Here is a 23,415-nt window from a genome sequence, read left to right on the forward strand (position 1 = left end):
GAACTGTCAATTCCTTTGTAAGCCTTTTTATTATTATTTTTTTTAACCTAGTAAAACGGGAGGGTGGTACATGATTGCCACCGCCCTGTTTCTGGTTTCTGTATCTCTTTTTAGACTTTATCTACATTCCAGCCTCTGGGGAGGGGCTGCAGGCGTGACAGGTCCTGGTAGAGGGCAAAGCTGACCCCAGAGCAAGCAGCTCAGCCCCACCCACGCCGCGAACCCTCTTTGCCTAGGAGCAGCGGATTTCCAGCTTGAAACTGAGCAGGGCGGAACATGGGGTGGGGCCGACCCTTCACGTGACCCGTCAGGTGATCTCCCAGCTTTTCCGGTTTCCAGAGCGGGACCGTCTGGGCTGCACGCTTCCCTGTGCACGTGCGCGTCTACAGCTACTGCTTCCCCCGGGTCCCTGACCCTCCGCCTGCAGCCATGGCGCCCGGCCAGCTCGGTGAGCCCCGCGCGTCCCTGTGGAGCGGCCTCCCGGGCCCCGCAGGCCCCTCCGTCAATGGCGGCGGCTGGGCGGGAACGGCGGGGCCTGGAGACTGGGGCGCCATTCTTGGCTCCTGGCTCAGTCTGGGCCCACCCGCACCGCGCTGTCCATCCGCCCCCGCCAGTCCTAGGTTGCGGGACCTTGGGGAGGCCCAGACCGCCTGCCTGTGGAATGTGGGCCGAAGCTTGCACGGCCCACATTCCCCAGACTCCTGAGAACGCCAACCCCGCCCGCAGCCCCTTCCTAGACCTTTGGGAACGTCGTGCAATGGAGTTTGAGTGATGAGAAACATTGTGTTTTCTTTCAGCTTTATTTAGTGTCTCGGACAAATCCGGCCTCGTGGAATTTGCCAGAAACCTAACTTGTGCAGGTTTGAATCTGGTTGCTTCTGGAGGGACTGCAAAAGCTCTGAGGGATGCCGGCCTAGCTGTACGGTAAGGGACAAGTTAATTGTTAAGTTGAATCCAGTCAGTTTAGAGAGTCAGTCATTCTTTACACTATCCAGTTTATAGAAGAGGAAAAGGGGGCAGTAGGGTCTTGGTGATAGAATTTTCCTGATGGTTGTTCTGTGAAGCAGTTCCATCCTGCCCTGTGAACGCAGAAACATCAACCCAATGCTTTCAAGTTGATTCCGACTTTGCAACTCAGTATAAGCTCTCTGAGGCTGTAAATCTTCATAAGAGCAGAAAGCCTGTGTTCTCATCAAAGCAACTGGTGGGTTTGAACTGTTGACCTTGTGGTTAGCCATCCAGTGCTTATCCTACTGCGCCACCATGACCCATGTCAATTGCCATAAAGTCAATCTACACTCATAGCAATCTTGTCTAGGGTTTCTTGAGGAGGTTCTCGTGGGTTTGAACTGTTGACCATGCTGTTAGCAGTCCATTGCTTACCCACCAATGCAACACTGGGTCACTATAAATTGGAATTGATTCAATGTCAAAAAGCAACAACAGGTACTGGTAAGAGGCAATGTGCAAAAGACAAATCAGGATACCATTCTTGCACTTAAATAGTAGAAAATGAAAAGTGCCCAAGGCAGCAATACTCAACCTCAGCCAGAGTTCACAGAAGACACACCCACCCCTAAAGTATATTTCAAAAAAGCAATGAGGGATCTGTGTGCCTCTTGCCTTATTGGAAGTTTTGCTGTTTACCTTAAAGGTCCATGTTAAGTGTCACTGGGATCCGTTCTAATTTATAGCAACCCCATATGTGGTTTCCAAAGAGCTGTTGGTAGGTTTGAACTGCCAACCTTGTGATTTGCTATTGTTGAGGGCCATTGAGGGTTCCAACTTATAATGAATCCTCTATTGGGTTTCTAAGGAGTGGCTGGTGAGTTTGAACCACAGACCTTGCAGTTCAGATTGGCCTGTGGTTCAGTGTTTTATCCTATAGCACCATACTAGGACTGCACAGGTTCATGTTGTTGTTAAAGTACGTTCCAGTCAGCTCTCATCCTTTGTCACCCTGTATGAATTTCAGAGGAGTGGCTGCTGCTGAGCAAGTGGACAGTACTTATAAACTAGTCTGCGGTTCAGATGCTCAGAATGTGGGGTTTATTAAATTAATGCAAGGCCTTTCACCTGTCTTTTCTGTGTGCTCTTTATGAGAATCCTGTGATGCTATTCTGAATATCATTGGGGGAGAATGTAAAATCCAGGCCCTAATCCTTTCTGTTGGGTCACTCATATAGTGGTTGGGCCTCTTTAAATGAATCTTATGACCAGTGGGTCCTGTCGTGCCCACTTACATTTTCCTTCTCTGGAGTTTATTGGGCAGTAGCTTTCCCACTGACCATGCAGCTAACCTTCAGGACACTTGTGTAACTGTTTTTGTGGAAGAAATGAATATATGCCGCAAATTACTGTGTTTTTTATGAGGTGCTGCGTTCTGTAGGTGTGATTTTGCAAAGCTTTTGTCTCGGCTTTTTTATTGGGACATGTTGTTGTTATGTGCCTTAGAGTTGATTCCGACTCAGCGGCCCTGTACAGGGTTTCTGGGGCTGTAAATCTTTACGGGAGCAGAAAGCTTCATCTTTCTCCCACGGAACAGCTGTTAGTTTCGAACTGCTAGCAGCCCGATTCATGATGACTGTGCTACCAGAGCTCTGGGTTCCTGTGCATTGTTTGGAGATTGCCTTTCTCACTGATTCCATGTCCACACAATATGGCTCTGTGGGTTAATGTGCTGGACTGCAAGGTCAGTTTGAACCAGAAGGGTGGCGGTTCAAGCTCACCAGCCGCTCCTCGGAAACCCTATACAGGTCCAACTCCATGGCATATAACAGCAACAAAACTGCATCCACTACTCAAGGTAGGTATTTAGAAGGCAGTACAGAGTTCAGTGGGACATATGTGACCCACATAATATATATCAGAATTCATATTTCATAATAACATTTCCGAACTGTACCTTTATTTAGCATATTTTCCATTAGTGAAAACACATGGTGTGATTATGGAGTGGGGGGGGGCTATCTGACTTCCAGCCCCAGGCTGATTCCTGTGAGTCGGAGGTCAGACGTGCCTCCACCCCTTTATCCTAGCCTGACACCAGCCATCCCTCCTATGAGGACTCTACTCTTCTGCTGGGTTTGAGAACTCAGAGACAACACTCGTGACTCTGAGGTTGATTACAGAAGTTAATAATGGCACCACTGACGATCAGTGCATTTTCTCACTCCTATCATGGGCACACCTCTCAGCCACACGGCCCCTTGGCTTCTGCCCAGCTCAGGCTCCTTTAAGCCTGTGACTAAAGCCCAGAGAACAGCCGGTTCCTGCTAGCAGCTGTGCTCCGTCCGTCTGTAGGCCGGGCAGCCCTCTCTCTCAGTGCTGCAGCTGCCATCGCCTTTGCATTTCCACTTAAGAATTTCGTGCTCCACCAGTGACTCTTGTTTTGTTGATGGTCCTGGGATGTTCTGTTCCTGCTTCTGAGATGGCTCATTTTAAATCCAATGGAGTGGCAAAACCCACCAGTCCCTGTGGTAGAGTTCTGTACATCCTCTTTGCATGGTCTCACCCAATCTATTTGGTTGAATCAAAGAGTGATTAGAAGGTCAGTAGTTCAAGCTCACCAGCCGCTCCACAGAAACCCTATCCGGGGTCACTATGAATCAGAACCAACTCAGTGGCATTTAGCAGCACCAAGTAATTCGCCGTGACACACATGGTAACGAAAACAAATTCAAATCAGAAAGTAATTGGGTCATGAAAGGATTAGCCAAGGTTCTTTTCTGTGGCCTCTCTTCCCCTCCTCAGATGTATTTTGGAAACATTTCTCCTGTGGTCACAAGTAATGAATCCTTACACGATGTACCCATAAAATAGTTTGAAGTTATCAACTGACTCATTCCCCCCACTCTCTATTAAGGCATTTTTTTTTTTTTAATTGGGAGTGGAAATGTGTTTCTCTCAATATTAAAATTGAAGAGTGTTCACGAGTGCTTCCATCTAGAGCCTAGCACAATAAATATTCATTGAATAATATAACTAAGTTGGAAAGGCATTTTTTTATGTGGTGCTGCAAGATAATGCGCTGGACCGCAAAGTCAGTTTGAACAGCAAGGTTGGTGGTTCAAACCCACCAGCCATTTCTCAGAAACCCTATATAGGGACGCTATGGATCAGAACTGACTTAACAGCACTTAACAACAATTAACTGATAGAATCCTTAAGATAACTCGGAAGTACTTAGGTAGTATTATTCCTATTTAATAAGGAAACTGAGGCACAAAGAAATTTAGGATCACATAGTAGCTAGAGATAGAGCCAAGATTTTGTCCCAGAAAATTAATTACTGCCTTACATGAGGCGAGATAAAGTAATGGAAGTTTAAACGCTGAGTCAATACCAGTGCATTCTTTGCAAAGATTGCAGCTACTAACTGCAAATTCTTAAGCATGAAAGTATAGAAAACTTTATAATTACCCTCAAAGGTTAAATTCTGCCTTCCCTATGTTTTTAAGTGATTGTCCTCAATTGGAGAAATGGAATTTTATCCTGAGTTCTGGAAAAAGGAATTTTGAATTTGAAACTAATATCCTCAGTTCTGTCCGTTTATATTGGAACTGCATGTCGGGCCAACCAACCATCTTCAAATGGCCCTCTGTAAAAAGAGTGTCCGCAAAGGGAACAGGCCTGGTGTGATGCTGTGGGCTAACCTGCCAGACTGCAAAGCTGTTAGAACTGCAAGGTCGGCGGTTCCAGCTCACCAACTGCTCCTCAGAAATCCTATACAGGGTCGCTATGGGTCGGAACCGACTAAACAGAAACTAACAACATTCAAGGGAAACTATTCCATTGGCAGAATTGGCTGCTTTACAAATGTGTATTGCTTTCGTAAGGTAAAGGCAATACACACTTACTCTTTAGTAACTCTCACTATCTGACATTTTGCAATGACAAAAATGGTGGAAAGTGTGCCCATCTGTTTTGTGACAATAGTCTGATAACAAACAGGTGTGAGGTGAGAGGAACACTGGCTGTGAGGTTAAAGTTGTGTGTCAACTTGGCTGGGCCCTGGTGCTCAGTGGTGTAGCAGTTGTGCAAGAATTTAGTTATTTTCCCAATTTATTTGTTGTGGTCTCCTCAAGTCCTGGTGTGGTGCTGTAGGATAGATAAGTACTCAACTGCTAACTGAAAGGCTGGTGGTTCAAACCCACCAGCCACTCCATAGAAACCCTATATGTGTTCACTATGCATCCAAACTGGCTCTTAACAAAAACATGGTCGCCTCTAGTTTCTCATTCTGATTTACATGTAACAGCTTAGCCATGTTGATAAGTGAGAAATAGGTGTACCTGTTGTAGGAAATTTGAGAAATGTGGAAAACTAAAGACTAGAGTAAAAATGGCTTACAAATTCTGCTTATATTTGATGTATTTCCTTTCAGTGCTTCTAAGATATAAACATATAGTTTATTTTATAGCTTATGTAGAGTGTAGTTTTGCGTCCTGCTTTTTTCCATTTACAGATCAGGAGCAGTTTTCCACATCATTAACATTTATTTGTTTCATTCTGCCAGTGAAAGGCTTTATGGCTATTGATTTCTGAGGTCAATATGGTGATTTGGATCAATATTTAAATACTGTCTTTTTACTTTTTTGCTTTATTTTGTAATTTTTATTTTCAGTTTCTTATTTTCTCAGGTTTGTAACTTTTATGTAGCTCTACTATGGACTCCTGGTGTGGTGCTGTAAGATCAGCCCTGGGCTTCGAACCACACGGTCGGTGGTTCAAACTCTTTCCAGCCACTCCTTGGAAACCCTATACAGGGTTGCTGTGAGTCAGAAGTGACTCAACAGCACTTAATAACAACAGCAAAGAGATTAATCAGACAGAAAGTCAGAAAGAGGACAAAACACCTAAAATATAGCACTTAACAACAACACTCTCAATATGTTGTTTGCTGTTAGGAAAGCATTCCTCACATACTTAATTTTAGTATTTCTTTAATCTTGTAATATCTTTTGTTAACTTTTTATTGTGACTTGAGTGAAAGTGTACAGAGCAGATTGTCAGTTTTTGAAGAAACCGTACATACACTTGGAGTCCCCAGTGTGACACAACTCGTCCACTTCCTCTCTGGTTTTTGTTTCCATTCGTCCTGCCTTCCCAAGCCTTCTGAACTTAGTCTTTGGGTAACTGCTGCCCTCTTAATCTCAGATGGTTGATAGTTCTGTGGTGTGCGTAGCTATCTGGTCTTGTTGCCCCATCTGTGTAACAATCACTGGACTAGGAACCACAGGATCGGCAGTTCAAGCCCAGCAGCTATTTCATGGGATAAAGATGAGGCTTTCTGCTGCCTGAAAGATTTACATACAGCCTTGGGAACCCTACATAGGGTTGTTAAGAGTCAGAACCGACTTGATGGCATTTAACAGCCACACTTGCTTGGCTGAGTATTCAACCACTGGGGTGGATTCCGTTTCAGACTGGAAAGCTGAGCAAGGACTGAAGTCTCAGGGTTTCTGTGGCCTTTTTAATGCCTTTGATCCATCAGGAAGTTTTGTGGTCTTAACCAGATATTCCAGCACCATTTTGGTAAACGTAGTTCCTCATTCATTGGATTTACCACATCTTTTTTTATTTATTATAAAATTAAATTATCTTTTGGTCTGTTTCTGAGGTAACACAGTTTAATGCCTTTTAGTTAATAGAGTCCCTGGTGGTGTGGTGGTTAAAGCACTTAATCGCCAATCAAAAGCCTGATTTACAGCCTTGGACACCCTGTGGGCCAGTCCTGCTCTTTCCTTACAGGGTCACTGAAGTCAGAATTGACTTGGCAGCTGAGAATTGGTTAGGTTAATGCTTTTGTTGGCTTGTTACCAATTTTCTTCTCAGTTGAATTTATTTCTGAATGTTTGTATGGCTTATGATATGATTTATTATTTCTCTGAAAATTGTAAAATAATTACTCTATTAATCACTAACTGATTTTCTCAGAACATACATCAGTTAGAAAATATGATAGTGTTTTGGGTTTTTTTTTTAAAGCAAAGTGGAATTGGGGGGATCTTAGTGAAAGACTTAAACTGGAATTTTTTTGGTTCAATTCAGGGTCTGGGGGAAAAAACCCTCAGTGAGAACATTAGATGTTCGAAGGTGTTTTGATATGGTATAAAACGCCAGCTCAGCAAGAAAAGGGACTAACTTTCTCTTTGTTTTCAGCGATGTCTCAGAGCTGACAGGATTTCCTGAAATGCTTGGGGGCCGTGTGAAAACCCTGCACCCTGCTGTGCACGCAGGTAAGGTGTTGATACTTCCGTGTTTAAAGCTGCCAGTGGTCTGCAGGCAGATTTTAGTAGATTGCTTCATAGAAGGGAAAATGGGTCACAAGCTCGGCAGAAATTTATCTGTGAGGTGATCATAGTTTTATCAGATTTGCTGGCGCACAGTTCATAATAAATCCATACCGATTTAAACTGACTTTACTACACGGTGGATTCAGATTATTTTCCTGTGCTTGCTGTTAATCCTGACTTTTGATAATTACAATGTGATATTTCCCACAGCAGTTATTCAACATATTTAGATTTTCTAATATTGAAAGACTTTTTTGGCCATTCAGATACACCATAATGCATCACAGTGTAACACTTTCCAAAGAATGGTTTTACATTTGTCCATTCATCTGAGACAGCGAATGACACATAAACGAAAATGGCAAGAAATGAGTGTGTTGTGAACTTGTCAGTTGTATTATGAAAGGTTGTAAGGCTCCGAATCATTAGATAAGCCACTGACTTTAAGGAGCCTGTGGACTGTAATGGAACTGATAATTATATGAAAATTCCATGTATCGTTTTTGTATTTTGTTCCTCAAGAAAAAGGACCTCTGGAACAGATGCCAAAAGTTTCCAAATATACAGCCTCTAATTCCTTAGTTTTCTGTTTGACCGTCTTATTTATGTCATGTTTGTGGCTTTTTGACTTGATTAATGAGAGTATTGGGTAGCTGAAGTACCTATTTCTGGCTTGTTTTTCAACCTAATACTGTTTTTATATTTGTGAAACTAGGAATCTTGGCTCGTAATATCCCAGAAGATAATGCTGACATGAGCAGACTTGATTTCAATCTTATAAGGTAAAAATTTGAAATCGATATCCTGACATTTTATCTTGACATTTTTGAGGACCAAAGACAACATTCATGTTAAACCTGGTGTCTCTCATTTACAGTCCAAGATCAGCATTAATTTGAGTTTCTTGTCACTTACTGAAAACGTGTATCGAGTACCTTCTGTATGCCATGGCACATGTATTAACATTGGGGTTTTGCTAAGTCCATATTACTGAAATAAGAGCTTGTACTAAACACAAGCTAGGTGTGTCTGGCTGCAGACACAAATAGGTATTTTGGCAGCTCTCTCTCTTCAGTCCCCCTGCTTCCTTTACCTTAAGTATGGGTCCCTTCAGTTCTTCAAATCCTTTATGATGATTGCTTGGGATTCTGTTAATTTGGACTCTGGACCTGCCATCATTTCTTTTGCCTGTCATTCGTTGTTTGTATATCTTGTAATTTTTTGCTGAGAATTGGGACATTGTAAATACTGGATACTGACTCCCTCCTCTCCTCTCCTCTCCTCTGGTGCACTTTCTGTTTACTTGTGTAGTGACTTTACTGTCCTTTTGAGTGAAGTCTGTTTCCCACACAGTGTGAAGCCTTTGGTGATTCTCCTCAGAGACCATATCCTTGGGCTTGTTCACAACCACTGTGGGGTGGCCTTTACCAGTTCTCTCTTCGTCTCTTCCCCTGGTCTCTGTTAAGCCAGTCACCACTGACTCTGTTCTGACTCATAGAGTGTCCAAATCACCAAGCCTTCCTTCTGAGGTGCCTCTGATTGGGTTCAAACAGCCAGTTTTTTGGTTACTAATCAAACAACTATTTTCACCATCCAGAGATTCCTTTTGTTTTAGGTTTTTATTGTGCATTGAGTGAAGGAGTGAAAGTTTACAGGGCAGATCATCAGTTTTACATTCAACAATTCATACACCTTATTTCATTGCAATGATTATAATCCCTCCATGTACCATCAGTTAACAGTATTTCTCTCTATTCACTTTTTTATCAAATAAACAAAACAAAAAATACTCTAGGCACATATAATAATTTACACCTCTAAAGGGCGCAGTATGCAAGTCTGCCTCCTGGCCACCAGCTCTTAGTCCCTCTCTTCACATGACTCTAGAGTCCTCAGCTGCGCCCCATCTCCATGACCCCATTTCTGCCTCTATCTCTGGTGTTGCTGCTTCTCTGGATGAGGTCTCGCATTCCGCCTGTGCTCTTCTCCCTTGATGGTCCAAGGGTCCTGTGTTTCTGGACTGTAAGATTAACAACTCTGCTGTTTTTGTTACAAAACTTCTACCTTTACAGTTGTGACAGTCGCTTGCCCTTCCCTATCTGCCGTGTGTATAGAGGGGTTAGCATTGATACTTGATGTGAAGACTCCCTCTGTTGATATTTAGAGTGACTGACTCCATGAGTATAGATCAGGTTCATCAAATTGTAGCAATTTACCCTTGTTTCCTTTATCGAAAAACTTCAGCCCTTCACTGATGCCTTTCTCTCTCTTGCACTCACCACTAGACCAGTGTGGTCGCCAGCAAGCGTATATGCCTGTTCATGTGTTTCCTTTGAGTTTCAGTCTTAGAGGGGAGTTTGTCCTGAAGGAACTTGATTGCTTGCCTTGCTGGCTTCCTGGAGAACAGCTTGCTTATTCTTACAGCCAATCATGTTGATATTTTTGTGTTGGGTTTTTCCTGATGATCTTTTCTTTGAAGATGTATCTTCTGTTGCTCTAGTTGTTCCAGGCGGGACTGCTTGTCCTTGCTATTGGGAATGTGTCCCAGCTCAGAAGGTTCTGGATGAGACTCAGGATTCCACCTAAGACCCTATACTCTGCAAAGGCATTGCAAGGGGCCTGTGTCATTGGGCAAGTTCTAGAACCCCTTTTAGGTATTCCAATCAGTTAGGCTGAAGATGGGCTTGCAAGTTTTCTGTAATCATGTTTCCCAACATATCTTTCAATCCTACTCAAGTGTCTATTTTCTAATAGTAGGCAAGGGAAACCAATATTTATAAGACAGTCGAGCATTTTAGTATTATTTCCCCACTTCAAACTATGCTGTATCATAGAGCCCTGTTGTTCCAAAGTTGAGCATGCATCACTATTTACCTTTGTCCCACTTAGGCCATGCAAACTTGTCTCACTGTTCCCCTATCTATCTTGTTCTTTCACTTCCTTCCCCTTCTTGTTTTACCCTCCCCCACACCAGAACTAAACCCCTCTCCCCAACCCCACTGTGTGGTTACCTGATAACCATTAACTCTTCCCTCCATTTAAGACAGTCTATTTTATCCTGTAATCTTCATGACTTTCTCACCACCTGTATCTCCGTTCTTCTATGTTTACCTTCTTTCACATTGTAATTGTTTTGATCATAGACTGATCTCCCAGATCCTCTGTTCTTATAATTTTTTTTCTGTTTATGACTCTTCCAATTGTTGATTGAGTTCAGGGTGATGCGGCCATGTATGTCATTCTCTTGTTGTTGTCTGTTCTTGTTGGTTCTCAGTCCACAGAACTTCCTTTAGGATGTTTTTCATTGCTGGGCTGGCTTTGGCAAAATCCCTTAGCTTCTCTGGGATACAGAGATTGAGACATGGTTGGAATGGGGAAAGGGGGAGATAATGGTAAGATGCTTGGCTGTCTTATGAATCTTGGTTTCCCTGGAATACCATTATAAAATAGACACTTGAGGGGGGCAGAGAAAGGAATAGCCAGAAATATCACCATAGAAAGCTTGTAAGTCCGTCTTCTGCATGTAACTGATTGGAATACCTAAAATGGGGCTACAGTGTGCCCAGTGAGGGAGGCTTTGCAGAGCCTCTGCATTACATAAGACCATAGGTGGAATCCTGAACAGCATCCAGAATCTTTTGAGGTGGGAAATTTCTACTTGAAAGGACAAGCAGACCAGCCTAGAGCCGCTAGAAGAACAGAAAATACTTCTTGAAAAAAAGACCGAAAGGAAAAATACAAAACAATATAGGCAGACCGACTGATTACTACAAGAACAAGCAAGTTGCTCTCCCAGGAGACATCAAGGCAAGTGCTCGGGTCCCCTCAGAGCAAACCCTTTATGGGATCGCTATGGGTCTTAACTGATTCAACTCTGAAAGCATTTAACAACAGCACCAGCCTCCTTATTTGCTTTGGTGTTGTTGCTAAGTGCCATTGAGTTAAATCTGACTCATAGCGACCCTGTATAGGGTTTTTGGGGAGCATTTAGTTGGTGTGAACTGCCAACCTTTTAGTTCAAAGTCCATTACTGATCTTGCAGCGCCATACCAGGAGCTCTTCATCCCCAAATCTCCATCGGCATCAAGAGTACCCCCGAGGCTCAACCTTTGATACATTTCTTTATGCTAGAGCTTTGGAACTCAGTTTTTAACCACTGCCTTTTCCCCAGGAAGGAGCCATGGTGGTGCAGTGGATTAAGCATTGGGTTGCTAACCAGCTGCTCCACAGGGAAAGATCCGGCTGTTTGCTCCCTTAAGGGTTTTGTCTCTGAACCTCTGTGATTCTACTCCGTACTGTACGGTTGCTGTGACTGGGGATCAGTGTGGCAGCAGTGATGTTTTTGGATGGGGAAGTTGAGGGGATCCTTTCTCAGGACAAAATCTCTGAGCCACTGCTCCAAGTGCTGGAGGGGATGGTCGCCTTTATTCTTAGCGGTCTCTCGTGCTGTGGAACCTCTGCCCTAGACTGACCTGCAGCTAGGGTCTGGAGTAGACACTGTGACCCGTGAGTGGGAACGGGGTGGAGGAAGTAAGCCTCCCTCTTTCACCATCCTCCCACCTCCACCAGCCTCTCATCCCCAGTAAGCAGGAATTATGCCTCTTCCACTCTGAGTGGGAGACATGAAAAATGCTAGCAGCTTCACATTGCTGTCGCTTGTTAGGTAGTTGAGGGAAGAGCTTTGTCCTTGTGGCCACCACACATGAAGTGTCGGGGGGGAGCTGCTTGTGCCTCAAGTGCCACAGACTCTCCCTGTTCTTGGCAGGATTAGTAGGTTTCTTCAGAAATGTTTCCTCTTGGTCTTTCAATTGGACTAGTTTAGTTCACTTTACAGAGAAGCCTCAGAGAGCCCTTACTGTCGTCCTGCAAATGGAACTCCTCTTAGGTGGTTTTCAGTGTTACATTTGTTCTGTATTTTTTATTGTTCACTTGGACTCTTGTTACTATCATTCTGTATGACCTCTCTGAAGGGGGAAACCCTAGCTATTTAGCCTTCTGAAACCAAATACTTGATCCTAGAATGTGCCGTTGTCTTTCATTGTTATACACAATCCATAGGTTGTACATTTGAAAGAGTACAAAATCGAGTGCCCTAAATAGCAATTGATCACTTTCTGTAATCTTATATTCCATATTCCTGTTAGAAATGCAAAGAAACTAAAGACTCGATACCTTGAGAGCAAAAATCCAGCTGACCTTGAATCAGTTCTGGCTCATGGTGTGAACCCATGTGTGTCAGAGCAGATTGTGCTCCGTAGAACTTATTTTCTGAACATAGATCACTGAGCCATTCTTACAAGGCACCGCTGGGTGGATTCGAACCTCTGATCTCCAGGTTAGTATCCAAGCACTTTAACTGTTGGCACCAGCTAAGGACTTGTAAGGTTACCCAGGCATTAACATTGCTGACTGGAGGGAATGATACAAGGGACTTCAAGAAGTTCATGGAAAAACTCCATTGTCTCTTTTTTTTTTAACTGTTTACTGTGAATTAAGTGGAGGTTTACAGAATAGCTCATCAATCCCACATTCAACAAATTCCATTATCGTTTAATTTTTCCCTGACCTTTTTGAATCCAATTTTATATGTTGAAAGTACCTACTATCTGAAACTACTTTTGTTTACCTATATTCGACAATAATAGAAGGTCCAGACTTTTAAACATAATGCTTTAGAATTCTGGAATATCTGTCTCGTGGTTTATATTTTTAGATGTTTGTTGTTGTTTACTGTTAACTGCTGCTGACTGAATTGTTCTTGAGAACTGTAAACCACGTTGAGTTCTTGAGGAAAGCTCAGTCCCTCTGTTTCAGAGTTGTTGTCTGCAATCTGTATCCATTTGTGAAGACTGTGGCTTCTCCAGACGTTACTGTGGAGGCAGCCGTTGAACAAATTGACATTGGTAAGTTATTGTCAAGTGCTGAGTTATATCACATCAACCCTGTGTGACAAAGCAGAGCTGCCCCGTAGGGTTTTCTTGGCTGTGATCATTACAAAAGGAGATCAGCAGTTCTTTTGCCTCCTGAGCCGCTGCATGTGTTTGACCTACCAACGTTTCCATTACCTGTCAAGCATTGAATCATTTGCACCACCAGGGCTCCTACTGGTAAGCTGGAAAACCATTTTAATAGACTGTAAGTGTAGAGGATTACTTAAATTTTAAATGAGACTTTATTTTTTAAATCTCCAGTATTGAGGGTACAGAAAATAGTTATTTGTCGTAGATTATGTCCCAGAATGATTCTAGTTCATCAGTATTGTAAGCTATTTCTTTATTGGCTCTTTTTATGTGTGAAGATTCACGTCAGTTTTTGTGTGTGTGTGGTGTTGTTCTTTATTTAAAGTTAAGATTTATAGTGGAGATATGTGCACAATGACTATCAGAAAGAGGTTAATAAATGGAAAAGAAAATACAAATCTTCATTTGTTCTTCAAAGGTGGGGTCACCTTACTGAGAGCAGCAGCTAAAAACCACGCACGTGTGACGGTCGTGTGTGACCCAGAGGACTACACAGCGGTGTCGGTGGAGATGCAGAGCTCTGACAGCAAAGACACCTCCTTAGAGACTAGACGCCAGTTAGCCTTAAAGGTGGGGACGCACTGAAAATACATTGTAAAGTGACAGCCCTGTAGTGCCATGTTTGGCCAATCCGAATGGTTTTCTGTTCTTGCTAGAGTATGTGTTGTTGAATCGGCCCTCCTTTTGTTAAAAGTTTCTCATACTTTTCCTTCTTTTTGTTTTCAACAGTATTTTCATTAATACTATGTAAGAACTTTTATTCATTGTCTCTTACCTTGGTACCAAATTTTAGAGAGAATTCTGTCAAAAAAAGATGGAAAGAAAAGTAAAAGGGAATAATGCACCAAGCCATCCAGTGTTACTTGGTGCCTTATGTGTTATGTGCAGTTTACTCAGAACGATCTAAAATTGTTCTGGTGTCCTCCACTTGGGAAAGGCTTCCAGTATCTTCTAAAACTTTACCTCTTTGCTGCAGGCGTTCACTCATACGGCACAATATGATGAAGCAATTTCAGATTACTTCAGGAGACAGTATAGTAAAGGACTATCTCAGATGCCCCTGAGGTATGGAATGAACCCTCACCAAACGCCTGCCCAGTTATACACGCTGAGACCCAAGCTTCCCATCACAGGTAAAGCCTGAGTGTTCTGTGATGCCCTTTGCTGTGCCTGCTGTGTGTGTGTGTGTGTGTGTGTGTGTGTGTGTGTGTGTGTGTGTGTGTGTGTTTGGTGTGCTTACAGTTAGGAAATAAATACAAAATACCGCTTAGAAGTTGGAGAAGCTAAGGCTGACTTTCCCTACATGTTTGATGACTGAGTAATTGGAAACCTGACAGCTTGCACAGTTGTCTACTTTTAAAAGCTAAAGCACTTTATTGTGTGTGTTTTTTCAGGTACTCCTCCTCATAATTTTTTAGATTGAGGCCAAAAAAGCTTTCCTTTTCCTTCTTTTTGTTTTCAAAAGCATTTTCATTAACACTGTGAATGTTTTTATTTATTGTCTCTTATTTTGGTGTACCTGTTACTTTTCTTTTAATATTTAAAGTACTGCTTGTGGGAAAACATGTCAGAGGAAGCCTTGGGCACACTGACAAGGATGTCTTGTTTAGAGACACTGTACTTGTTTTCTGAGCAGAAGGAGCATCCATACAGCTTCCCTTTTGGGCAGTGGTGTTGTTATTAAGTGCCCATATGTTTCTTTGGGAGCAGAAAGCCTCATCTTTCTCCTGAAGAGCAGCTGGTGGGCTTGACCTGCTGACCTGGTGACCTGCAGTCCAGTACTTATCTTAGAGATGTTTGATGTGGACCTTGTACCTCACCAATTTCCTGAAAGTCCTGGTGTGGTGCTGTGGGTTAATGCACTAAACTACAAAGTCGGTTTGAACCACAAGGTCAGCAGTTGAAGCTCACCAGCTGCTCCTCGAAAACCCTATACAGGGTCACTATGGGTCAGAACCAACTCCACGGCACTTAACAACAACAATATTAGTTCCAGTAGCTTACTTTTTGAGTCTCCTGGATTTGCTTCTCTCGCATCTGAAAATAGAGTTTTATTTCTTCCATACCCTTTTGGATACCTTTTGCTTATTTCTGGTTTTTTTTTGTCTTGCTGTTTATTTACAATTTTGTTCTTATCTGCCTCCCCATGTTAGAACTTAAGTCTTTGAGGACAGCCATTTCTAGCGTGGAATGTTATGTATTCTAATAAATCCCAAGCACCTAGGGTGGTGCCTAGCATTGTAGATACTCAGGAAATATTTGGCAGTTTTTACTTTAAAAACTATTCCTGATGTAATGCTGTTGGATACGCACTGGGCTGCTACCACAAAGTAGGCTGTTCTAGCCTACCAGCCGCTCCTTGGAAGTCCTGTCAGGGTGGTTGTGAGTCGGAATCGAATTGAATCCGAAGGCACTTAATAACAGTAGTATCCATGATAACACATCAAAGAAAGAAAAATATAAATGTCTTTGTTTTTATTTAGTGACCCATTATTTTTGTGGGGTGAGCTTCATATCAGTATTTCATCACAAGAAATATTAACTCCTAGAAAAATCTTTTCAAAGTTAAAAATATAGATTGTGAGAAAGTCTGAGCATGTAGTCGTCTATATTGCTTAACTTTTAGATGGGCTAGCTTGCTCCACCGTAGGGCATGTGTATGCGGATGTGTGTGCGTGTGTGCCGCTTCTTTTGTAAGACTTGGGCCATCTTGATTTGTTCTTCTTTTTTTAAGAAATGCACATATGTCTGATCTCCTTGTTCCTTCTTGATAATACGTGTATGGATTTTTATATGTAGTTCTAAATGGAGCCCCTGGGTTTATAAACTTGTGCGATGCCCTGAATGCCTGGCAGCTGGTAAAGGAACTCAAAGAAGCCTTAGCCATTCCAGCCGCTGCCTCTTTCAAACATGTCAGTCCAGCAGGTAAGGCACTGTGCCATTCTCTTTAACATTTTTAGAAATTTGACAGTTAAGAGTAGCTTAGATGCTCTATGAAGTCACAGCTATTTGTGTCAAGTCTGTTGGCAACAGTATCAATATAGTGTATGATAAAATCTGATGACATAATTTAATAAATATGTGTGTGTGTGTATATATTCGTACACACACACATAACGTAGTACTAAAATGATGTGACAATATTGGGAGGTACAAAGATCAGGCAGTATTGTTTTGCAGTGAAAACATGAACATTTAGGAAATGGAAGTGAGCTAGCTTAATGCCGAAAGACTATAAAGTCCGTGTTTTTCGTCATGATTGAAAATGCAAATGAATAGATGTACAGATGATCTTATGATACTTTACCCGGAACTTATTGTGTGTGATACCTTTTGTTTCTATGTTAATGTTAACTCCACAACTTAGTTATCTGTATCCCCAGATCTGCTGACAGTTCAGCACATAATGATTTCCAAAGGTTTGTAGCATATTAAAATGACATGAATGGGGAAGAAATAAACGGCCTGAGAGAATACCAGGCAGGACAGAGAGAGTCACTAATGAGGTAAACTAACCTCATGCGCATGGCGGGTGCGCTCAGGCTTCAGACAGTGGTTCTATTTTCAGAGCATAGTCTTGTGCCCCTCCCTTGTCTGGCCCAGCTCCCCACTTCCTGAGACTATATTTTTGGTGCTTAATTGTCTGGCTAGGCAGATTTTTAATTTAGCACAGGCAGGCACTAGGTATTATGCTGCAAAGACGAGATGTTAAGAAAAATATTGTCCTGATTATAGAGGTGACAAAAAGTAACTTGAGTTTATTATTTCATGGTTTTTTCCACCAGGCGCTGCCGTTGGAATTCCACTCAGTGAGGATGAGGCCAAAGTCTGCATGGTGTATGATCTCTACAAAGCCCTCACACCCCTATCAACTGCATACGCTAGAGCAAGAGGTCAGAAGACTGATAGGGGGTTTTTGGCTTTTGGAGAGAAAAAGCAGTATTTTAAATAAAGTAGTAATGCTCTTTGTTTCTTTTATAAGGTGTTACTTTGCCATTCATTTATGTTTTATTAATACATGAGAGTTATTAGTTGAATGCCTTGAAATAAATATGTCATGGTATGTGTTAGTATTTTAGTCTCATACTAGAAATATAACTGGAATTTGGTGCCTGTGATTTTGGATTAGGCTGTTATATACATATTAATATGTGACTGAAATGATATGATTATTCTAATTAAATTTGGTTAGATGTGTTACATTTTCCAGAAACATCTAATTCTTTAAACTTTTTATTTATTGTGAATTGAGTAAAGGTTTATGGAACAGATCATCAGTTTTAGATTTAACAGATATACACTTTGCTGAATTACAAGAAACATCTAATTCTTAAGTTTAAATGACCTGTGAATCTTATTGTCACGTTTATGGAAGGTTTTTTGAAAGCATTGATATCACAATGTTACCTTCTAGAACAAGGTTTAGCAAACTGTTGCCCCTGCGCTGTGTCCTGCCTGCTACCTGTGTTTGTAACGTGTGTGACTGTAGCACGGCCCCTGGTTTCTGTACTGTCAGTGGCTGCTTTTGTACTATGACTGTGTAGTTGAGTAGCTGCAATAGGGACATACCGCCTGCGAAGCCTACAAAGTTAATTTAAAAAAATGCTGATTTTGCTGTAAAATACTTTTTTCACTGATTACTTCAGTTATATAACTTACTATCTGTTACTTTACAGCATTAAGTAAATAGTACAGTTGGAGATAGAGAAATAGGTTCTATAGGATCCCACTGGGATTTTAAAGCATCTTTTTTTCTTGAGGATATTTTGTAATCAGCTTATTTTAATTTTTATTTATTTATAGGGGCTGATAGAATGTCTTCATTTGGTGATTTTGTTGCATTATCTGATGTTTGTGATGTCCCTACTGCCAAAATTATCTCCAGAGAGGTTAGTGGACATTCATGTCTTTCGATCCACATATAAGAAGCGCCATGGTTAAAGCTGACATTCTTCTTCCATAAAATTACAACCTAGAAAACCCCATGGGGCAGTTCTACTTTGTCTCATGGGGTCATTCCAATGACAACATGAAATAACTGAGTAAGATTTCGCTTCACTGTTCATAGAAACCATAAACGACAATAATTACATTTGTACCCATGTCAGGTTTAATGAAGTTTCTCATTTCGAGTGTTCATATATTGTATGACATAAAATTTTAAATGTAATTATAATCTTGACACTTAGTAAATCAATGGCTTTAAGTTTAAATTTGGCTGTTTGGATAACTTTAAGTGTTTTCATGTTCTTCAGATGCTTTTGTAGTTATTATCTTAATGCTAAGATGACTGTTTACTCAGAGCAGAGCCAAGAATGCCAGCTTGGATGGTGATGGAACCTTACTGTAAACCTTCATAGGTTCTCAGTGGAAGAGGCAATTCTAACTCATAGTGACCCTGCGTAGTGACCCTCATAGTGACCCTGTTTCCGAGGCTGTAAATCTTTCTCTTTCTTACAGCCTCATCTTTCTCCCTTTAAACGACTGTAGATTCTAACTGCTGACTTTGCAGTTAGCGGTCCAAGCCATAACAACTACGCCACCAGGGCTCCTGGAAGAGACTGTGTAAGGGGGAAATAATAAATGACTCTAATCAGTTGAAAATCAAACAAACAAGCATTCCAAAAAGGCAGAGGGTGGGGCAAGGGGTACAGACAGAAAGCGAAGGGAAAAAGAAGGTGGCTCAAATCACTTCACTGTGGAGGGCCAGGAAAGAGCTGAATGAGTGTGTGGTGTGATGATATCTGCTTTAGGAATTATTCACATAAGGTTTTTGTAATTTGTGGTGGTGGTGGTTATCCTTCACATGAACATGACTGTCCCAGTCACAGAGCTAGCTTGTGGACTTAATGGGTACAGCAAGGCTTCTTGAATGTGAGGCTTTGTGGCATTTGCATCCTTAGAGATAAGATAGTTTCATCTAATCCCTTTGTCTTGCTGCAGAGTAAGTAACTTGACTTACTCAGGCCACTGAGCCAGAACTGACTGAGCTGGGTGGGACTAGAACGTACCCTTTCTAGTACAAAATCCCTCATGAAGGGAATAAGAACAATTTTTCTTCCTGAGAAAGTGTTAAAGCAATATTAAAGAATTACAGAATATTCAATTGACGGTAGAACCAAAAATTGTTGCTATGTTATTTAAAGACAGATAATTGCTAGGGTTATCAGAGGGGTTCTAACTTTTTTTTCTTCTTCTTTTAATAGAATTGAACTAATTTTTAACACATTTACAGGTATCTGATGGCATTATTGCCCCAGGATACGAAGAAGAAGCCTTGAAAATTCTTTCTAAAAAGAAAAATGGAAACTATTGTGTTCTCCAGGTTAGTGCAGCTTGTGTTTGAAGCAGTTATTTGCTCTTAATATTTTGTGTCACTTTTACCCCATGTGAAGTCACTCTCCTTTATGTGGTACCCATCTCGAGATGTGTGTCTGTGTTTATTGAAGTTTCTTAGTCCTTGTTTTTGAAGTACCGTCAAATCGGTTCTGACCCATAGCAATCCTGCATAGGGTTTCCGAGGATTGGCTGGTGAGAGTTGAACCGCTGCTTACCTTTTCAGCGGTTCAAACTGACCTTGTAGTCTAGTGCTTATCTTACAGCGCCATGTTGGGACTGTTTAATCTTACTTAATTTGATCCAGCTATTTTATTATTGGAGTCCTGCTGTGGTGCTGTAAACACTGGAAGGCTAACCATAAGGTTGGCAGTTCAAACCCAGCAGCCACTTCTTAGAAACTCTAGATAGGATCACTATGAGTCTAAACTAATTTGACAGTAACAACAGCAGTATTGTTAATTTTGGCTTTAAAACCGCTTCTTTATCCTTAATTTTTTATAAACATGTACTTTTAAATGAGTGGTGCATCTCCATGGGGTCTCTTTCAGTGTGTGTTAAAAGTAGTGTGGTGAAAAGCCTCCCTCAGCCATCCTGCCACCCGCTTGCCTTTTTTATAGGTAATTACTGCTGTGAATTTGTTTGTCCTCATTCCTGAAAGTCTGTACGTGCTCAGCAAATGCTAGTTTTCCTTTTCCTACAGAAGTACATACTGCACAGTCTTGTAAGTTTGTCCATGCGTAGACTGTGTAGTTTGTCATCAGTATTCAGCTGTTACACACACCCCTATCGTAAACAGCCCAGAAGAAAAGGCCTGGGAGTGGCGTTACTGGGTTACAGGGGATGTGCATTGGATAATTTTATAGGCACTGCTCCTCTAAGAGGTTGTACAACAAATTTAATGTCCCAGTGGGCATGCCAAAGGATGCCCGTTTCCCACTACCGTTGCCATTGCTATGTTAAACATTGTCAATTTGGCAGTTAGATAAATGAAAATGGCATCTCATCATAGCTTTTAATTTCTCATTACCAGCAAGGTGAACATCTTTTCACATTTGACTGTATTTCCTTTTTGTGAACTGTCTTGTCCATATATTCTTTGCTTCTTGTTGTTGTGTTTTTTTTGTTTTTTGTTTTTTTTTTCATGTTGAAACTTTTTTCTCACAGTGTAATGTACAAAATACAAATATTTTCCTCAATTTTCCTACTCTGTAGAGACTGCTTATGGTAGATTTAGAAGCCTTGGTGGCACTGTGATTAAGTGCTCAGCTGCTAGCTAAAAGGTTTGTGGTTCGAACCTACCAGCTGCTTTTAGGAAAAAAAGACCTTGGCAATCTACACCTGTGAGTATTACAGCCCAGGGAGACCACACAGAGCCAGTCTTCCTTGTCAATGTGACATTGCTGTGAGTGGGATCAGCTTGGTGGCATCCTACAACACGGTAGATACAGAATTGACTCAGTCTCTCAGCACATGTGGCTTTCTGGTCTTGCTATGAAGCCTTTTACATTTTGCGTTTTTAAACCATGATTTTTTTTGGTACTTCTAGTACTGTAAATTTGTTTTTTGATATTTAAGTTTTTACTTAAACCCTTTGCTCAGGTATATGGCATGAATCCAGGGGTTGGTTGGTTTGTTTTTCCCCCTGATTATCTCAGTTGTCCTGATTTTTATTATACAGTGAAAGCACGCTTCCTCACTGACCTAAAACATGTTTTGCTTATACTTTACTCTTGGATGGAATTGCGTCAACACAAAGTTGTCTTATATTCTGTGTATTTTTTACTAAAATGTTAGTACCATTGTGGGGTTTCTTTTGTTGGTTGATTTTATTGTGAGTTGAGTGAGGTTTCCAGAAGAGATCAGCAGTCCCACATTCGTATCATTACAGTCATTACAATCTACTCCATAATTTTTGACCACAGTGGTGTCATGCAGTATTTGTCCTTTTGCGTTTGACTAATTCCATTCAATATAATAATGAACTCCAGCTTCATCCATGTTGTGAGGTGTTTTGCAGACGCTTTACTGTTCTGGAAGATTGTGTAACATTCAAAGTTGGCTTAGCCATTCTTCTGTCGATAGGCATGTAGGCTGTGTCTATGAGTTTGCTGTTGTGAGTAGTGCCTAGATCTAGGGTCACAGCTTTTGTATATGTATCAAGGAGAGGGATTGCTGGCTAATACGGTAGTTGTTCTACAGCTCAGGTTTGAGAAACCATTTTCCACAGTGTCTGCACCATCGTGCATCCCACCAGCAGTGTAAGAGGGTCCCAGTCGCCACATTGTATGCATTCTTTTTGTACCTGGCTTCTTTGGTTGATCCTTTTCTTTGTGAAATACACCATGTTATTGGGTGTACTTGTAGCTCACTGAGTCTCATTGCTGTGTGGCATTCCTTTACATAGGGTATCATAATTTACTTATCCTTTCTATTGCTGACAATAAAGTATTTGTATGCACTTTTAAATGTCCTTGGCTATTCTTGGTAGATTTCCATTTTTAGATGAAGTTTATAGTGCTTGCCCTCCTTCGAAAATAAGTACATAAAGTAAAAAGGGGGACAAATATTTCAAAGAAAACTTTGCGTTTGTATTGTGATCATGGAGTCTTGACATCTGTATGATTTCCCTTTAACTGTGGGTCTGATGCATAACCCTATTCATAATTGTTTATAGTTGAGAGATGTGAATGTAGTACTTTTAACTTTTAAAATTTGTTTCTTAGATGGACCAGTCTTACAAACCAGATGAAGATGAAGTTCGAACTCTCTTTGGTCTTCGTTTAAGCCAGAAGAGAAACAATGGTGTCATCGATGGGTCTTTGTTTAGCAATGTTGTTACCAAGAATAAAGATGTAAGTTTTCAGAGTATTCGAGCTGGATACTAATAACTGTAGTAGGTCTGTTTACAATCATTTCCAGGTATGCACTGGATGTTCAGTGCTGTCGAGTCCGTTCTGACTCATAGTGACTTATCTAGGGTTTCCAAGGAGCACTTCATAGGTTTGAACTGCCTAACTTGAGGTTAATTGTCCAGTGCTTATCCTATAGTGCCACAGTAGGACTCCATACACAGATTAGGGTTCACATTTAGAACTGATCAATATGCAAATGGACTAGTTTATCTGTGAGTTGCCAGGTAAGCCAGAGTACTTAAAAAAAAAGTGTAGAAAACCCATTGCGAGCTTTAGCCTTTGAACATACACATTCTGTCTCTGTTATACAGAACTGAGACCTTGTCTTCTATAATTCTGCTCTGTAACTTGTCCTGTTTCCATGCACTAAGCTACAGGGAGCGCATGACTCCATAGGATAGGAACACTGGGCTGCAAACCAAAAGGTCAGTGGTTCAAACCCTTCAGCCTCTCCATGGAAGAAAGATGAGGTTTTCTTCTTCAGCAAAAGATTTAGAGCCTCAGAAACCTTATACAGGGTGCTGAGTCAAAACTGATGTCACAGTGCTTCCGACTTCACTGTGCTTAACAACAAGCTGACTGTAACCATAGAGTCTCACATCCTGGAAAGGAGAAGGCAGTCTGTGTGTACATGTATTAAGATGGATACTGATGTTTCCATTTATTTGGATCGAAGTTTTTGTGTAGTCCTGGCTTTGCATTTGTGCTATTTGTATGATAAGAACTGGAATGCTACCCTCAAGGTCGATGGTTCAAACCCATCAGTTGCTCCACAGAAACCTTATATGGGGTTGCTATGAGTAGAACCGACTTAAGGCAGTTAACAACAGGAAGGATGACATATTG

General features: G+C 41.4%; 1 protein-coding gene across 1 annotated transcript in view; it reads left to right on the forward strand.

Moving 5' to 3' along the window:
* Nucleotides 1-429: 429 nt before the first annotated feature.
* The window catches only part of ATIC (5-aminoimidazole-4-carboxamide ribonucleotide formyltransferase/IMP cyclohydrolase), a 37,405-nt gene continuing 14,419 nt past the window's right edge, over nucleotides 430-23,415 (forward strand). Inside the window, exons 1-12 of the mRNA XM_006867787.1 lie at nucleotides 430-448; nucleotides 798-924; nucleotides 7,165-7,241; nucleotides 8,014-8,080; nucleotides 13,113-13,201; nucleotides 13,737-13,888; nucleotides 14,295-14,451; nucleotides 16,118-16,243; nucleotides 17,104-17,211; nucleotides 18,122-18,207; nucleotides 19,554-19,643; nucleotides 22,381-22,509. Coding sequence (XP_006867849.1) covers nucleotides 430-448; nucleotides 798-924; nucleotides 7,165-7,241; nucleotides 8,014-8,080; nucleotides 13,113-13,201; nucleotides 13,737-13,888; nucleotides 14,295-14,451; nucleotides 16,118-16,243; nucleotides 17,104-17,211; nucleotides 18,122-18,207; nucleotides 19,554-19,643; nucleotides 22,381-22,509 — 1,227 coding nt within the window. The remainder of the gene's footprint in view (nucleotides 449-797; nucleotides 925-7,164; nucleotides 7,242-8,013; nucleotides 8,081-13,112; nucleotides 13,202-13,736; nucleotides 13,889-14,294; nucleotides 14,452-16,117; nucleotides 16,244-17,103; nucleotides 17,212-18,121; nucleotides 18,208-19,553; nucleotides 19,644-22,380; nucleotides 22,510-23,415) is intronic.

The sequence above is a fragment of the Chrysochloris asiatica genome, unplaced genomic scaffold, assembly GCF_000296735.1.
Source record: "Chrysochloris asiatica unplaced genomic scaffold, ChrAsi1.0 scaffold00110, whole genome shotgun sequence".
NCBI lineage: Eukaryota > Metazoa > Chordata > Mammalia > Afrosoricida > Chrysochloridae > Chrysochloris > Chrysochloris asiatica.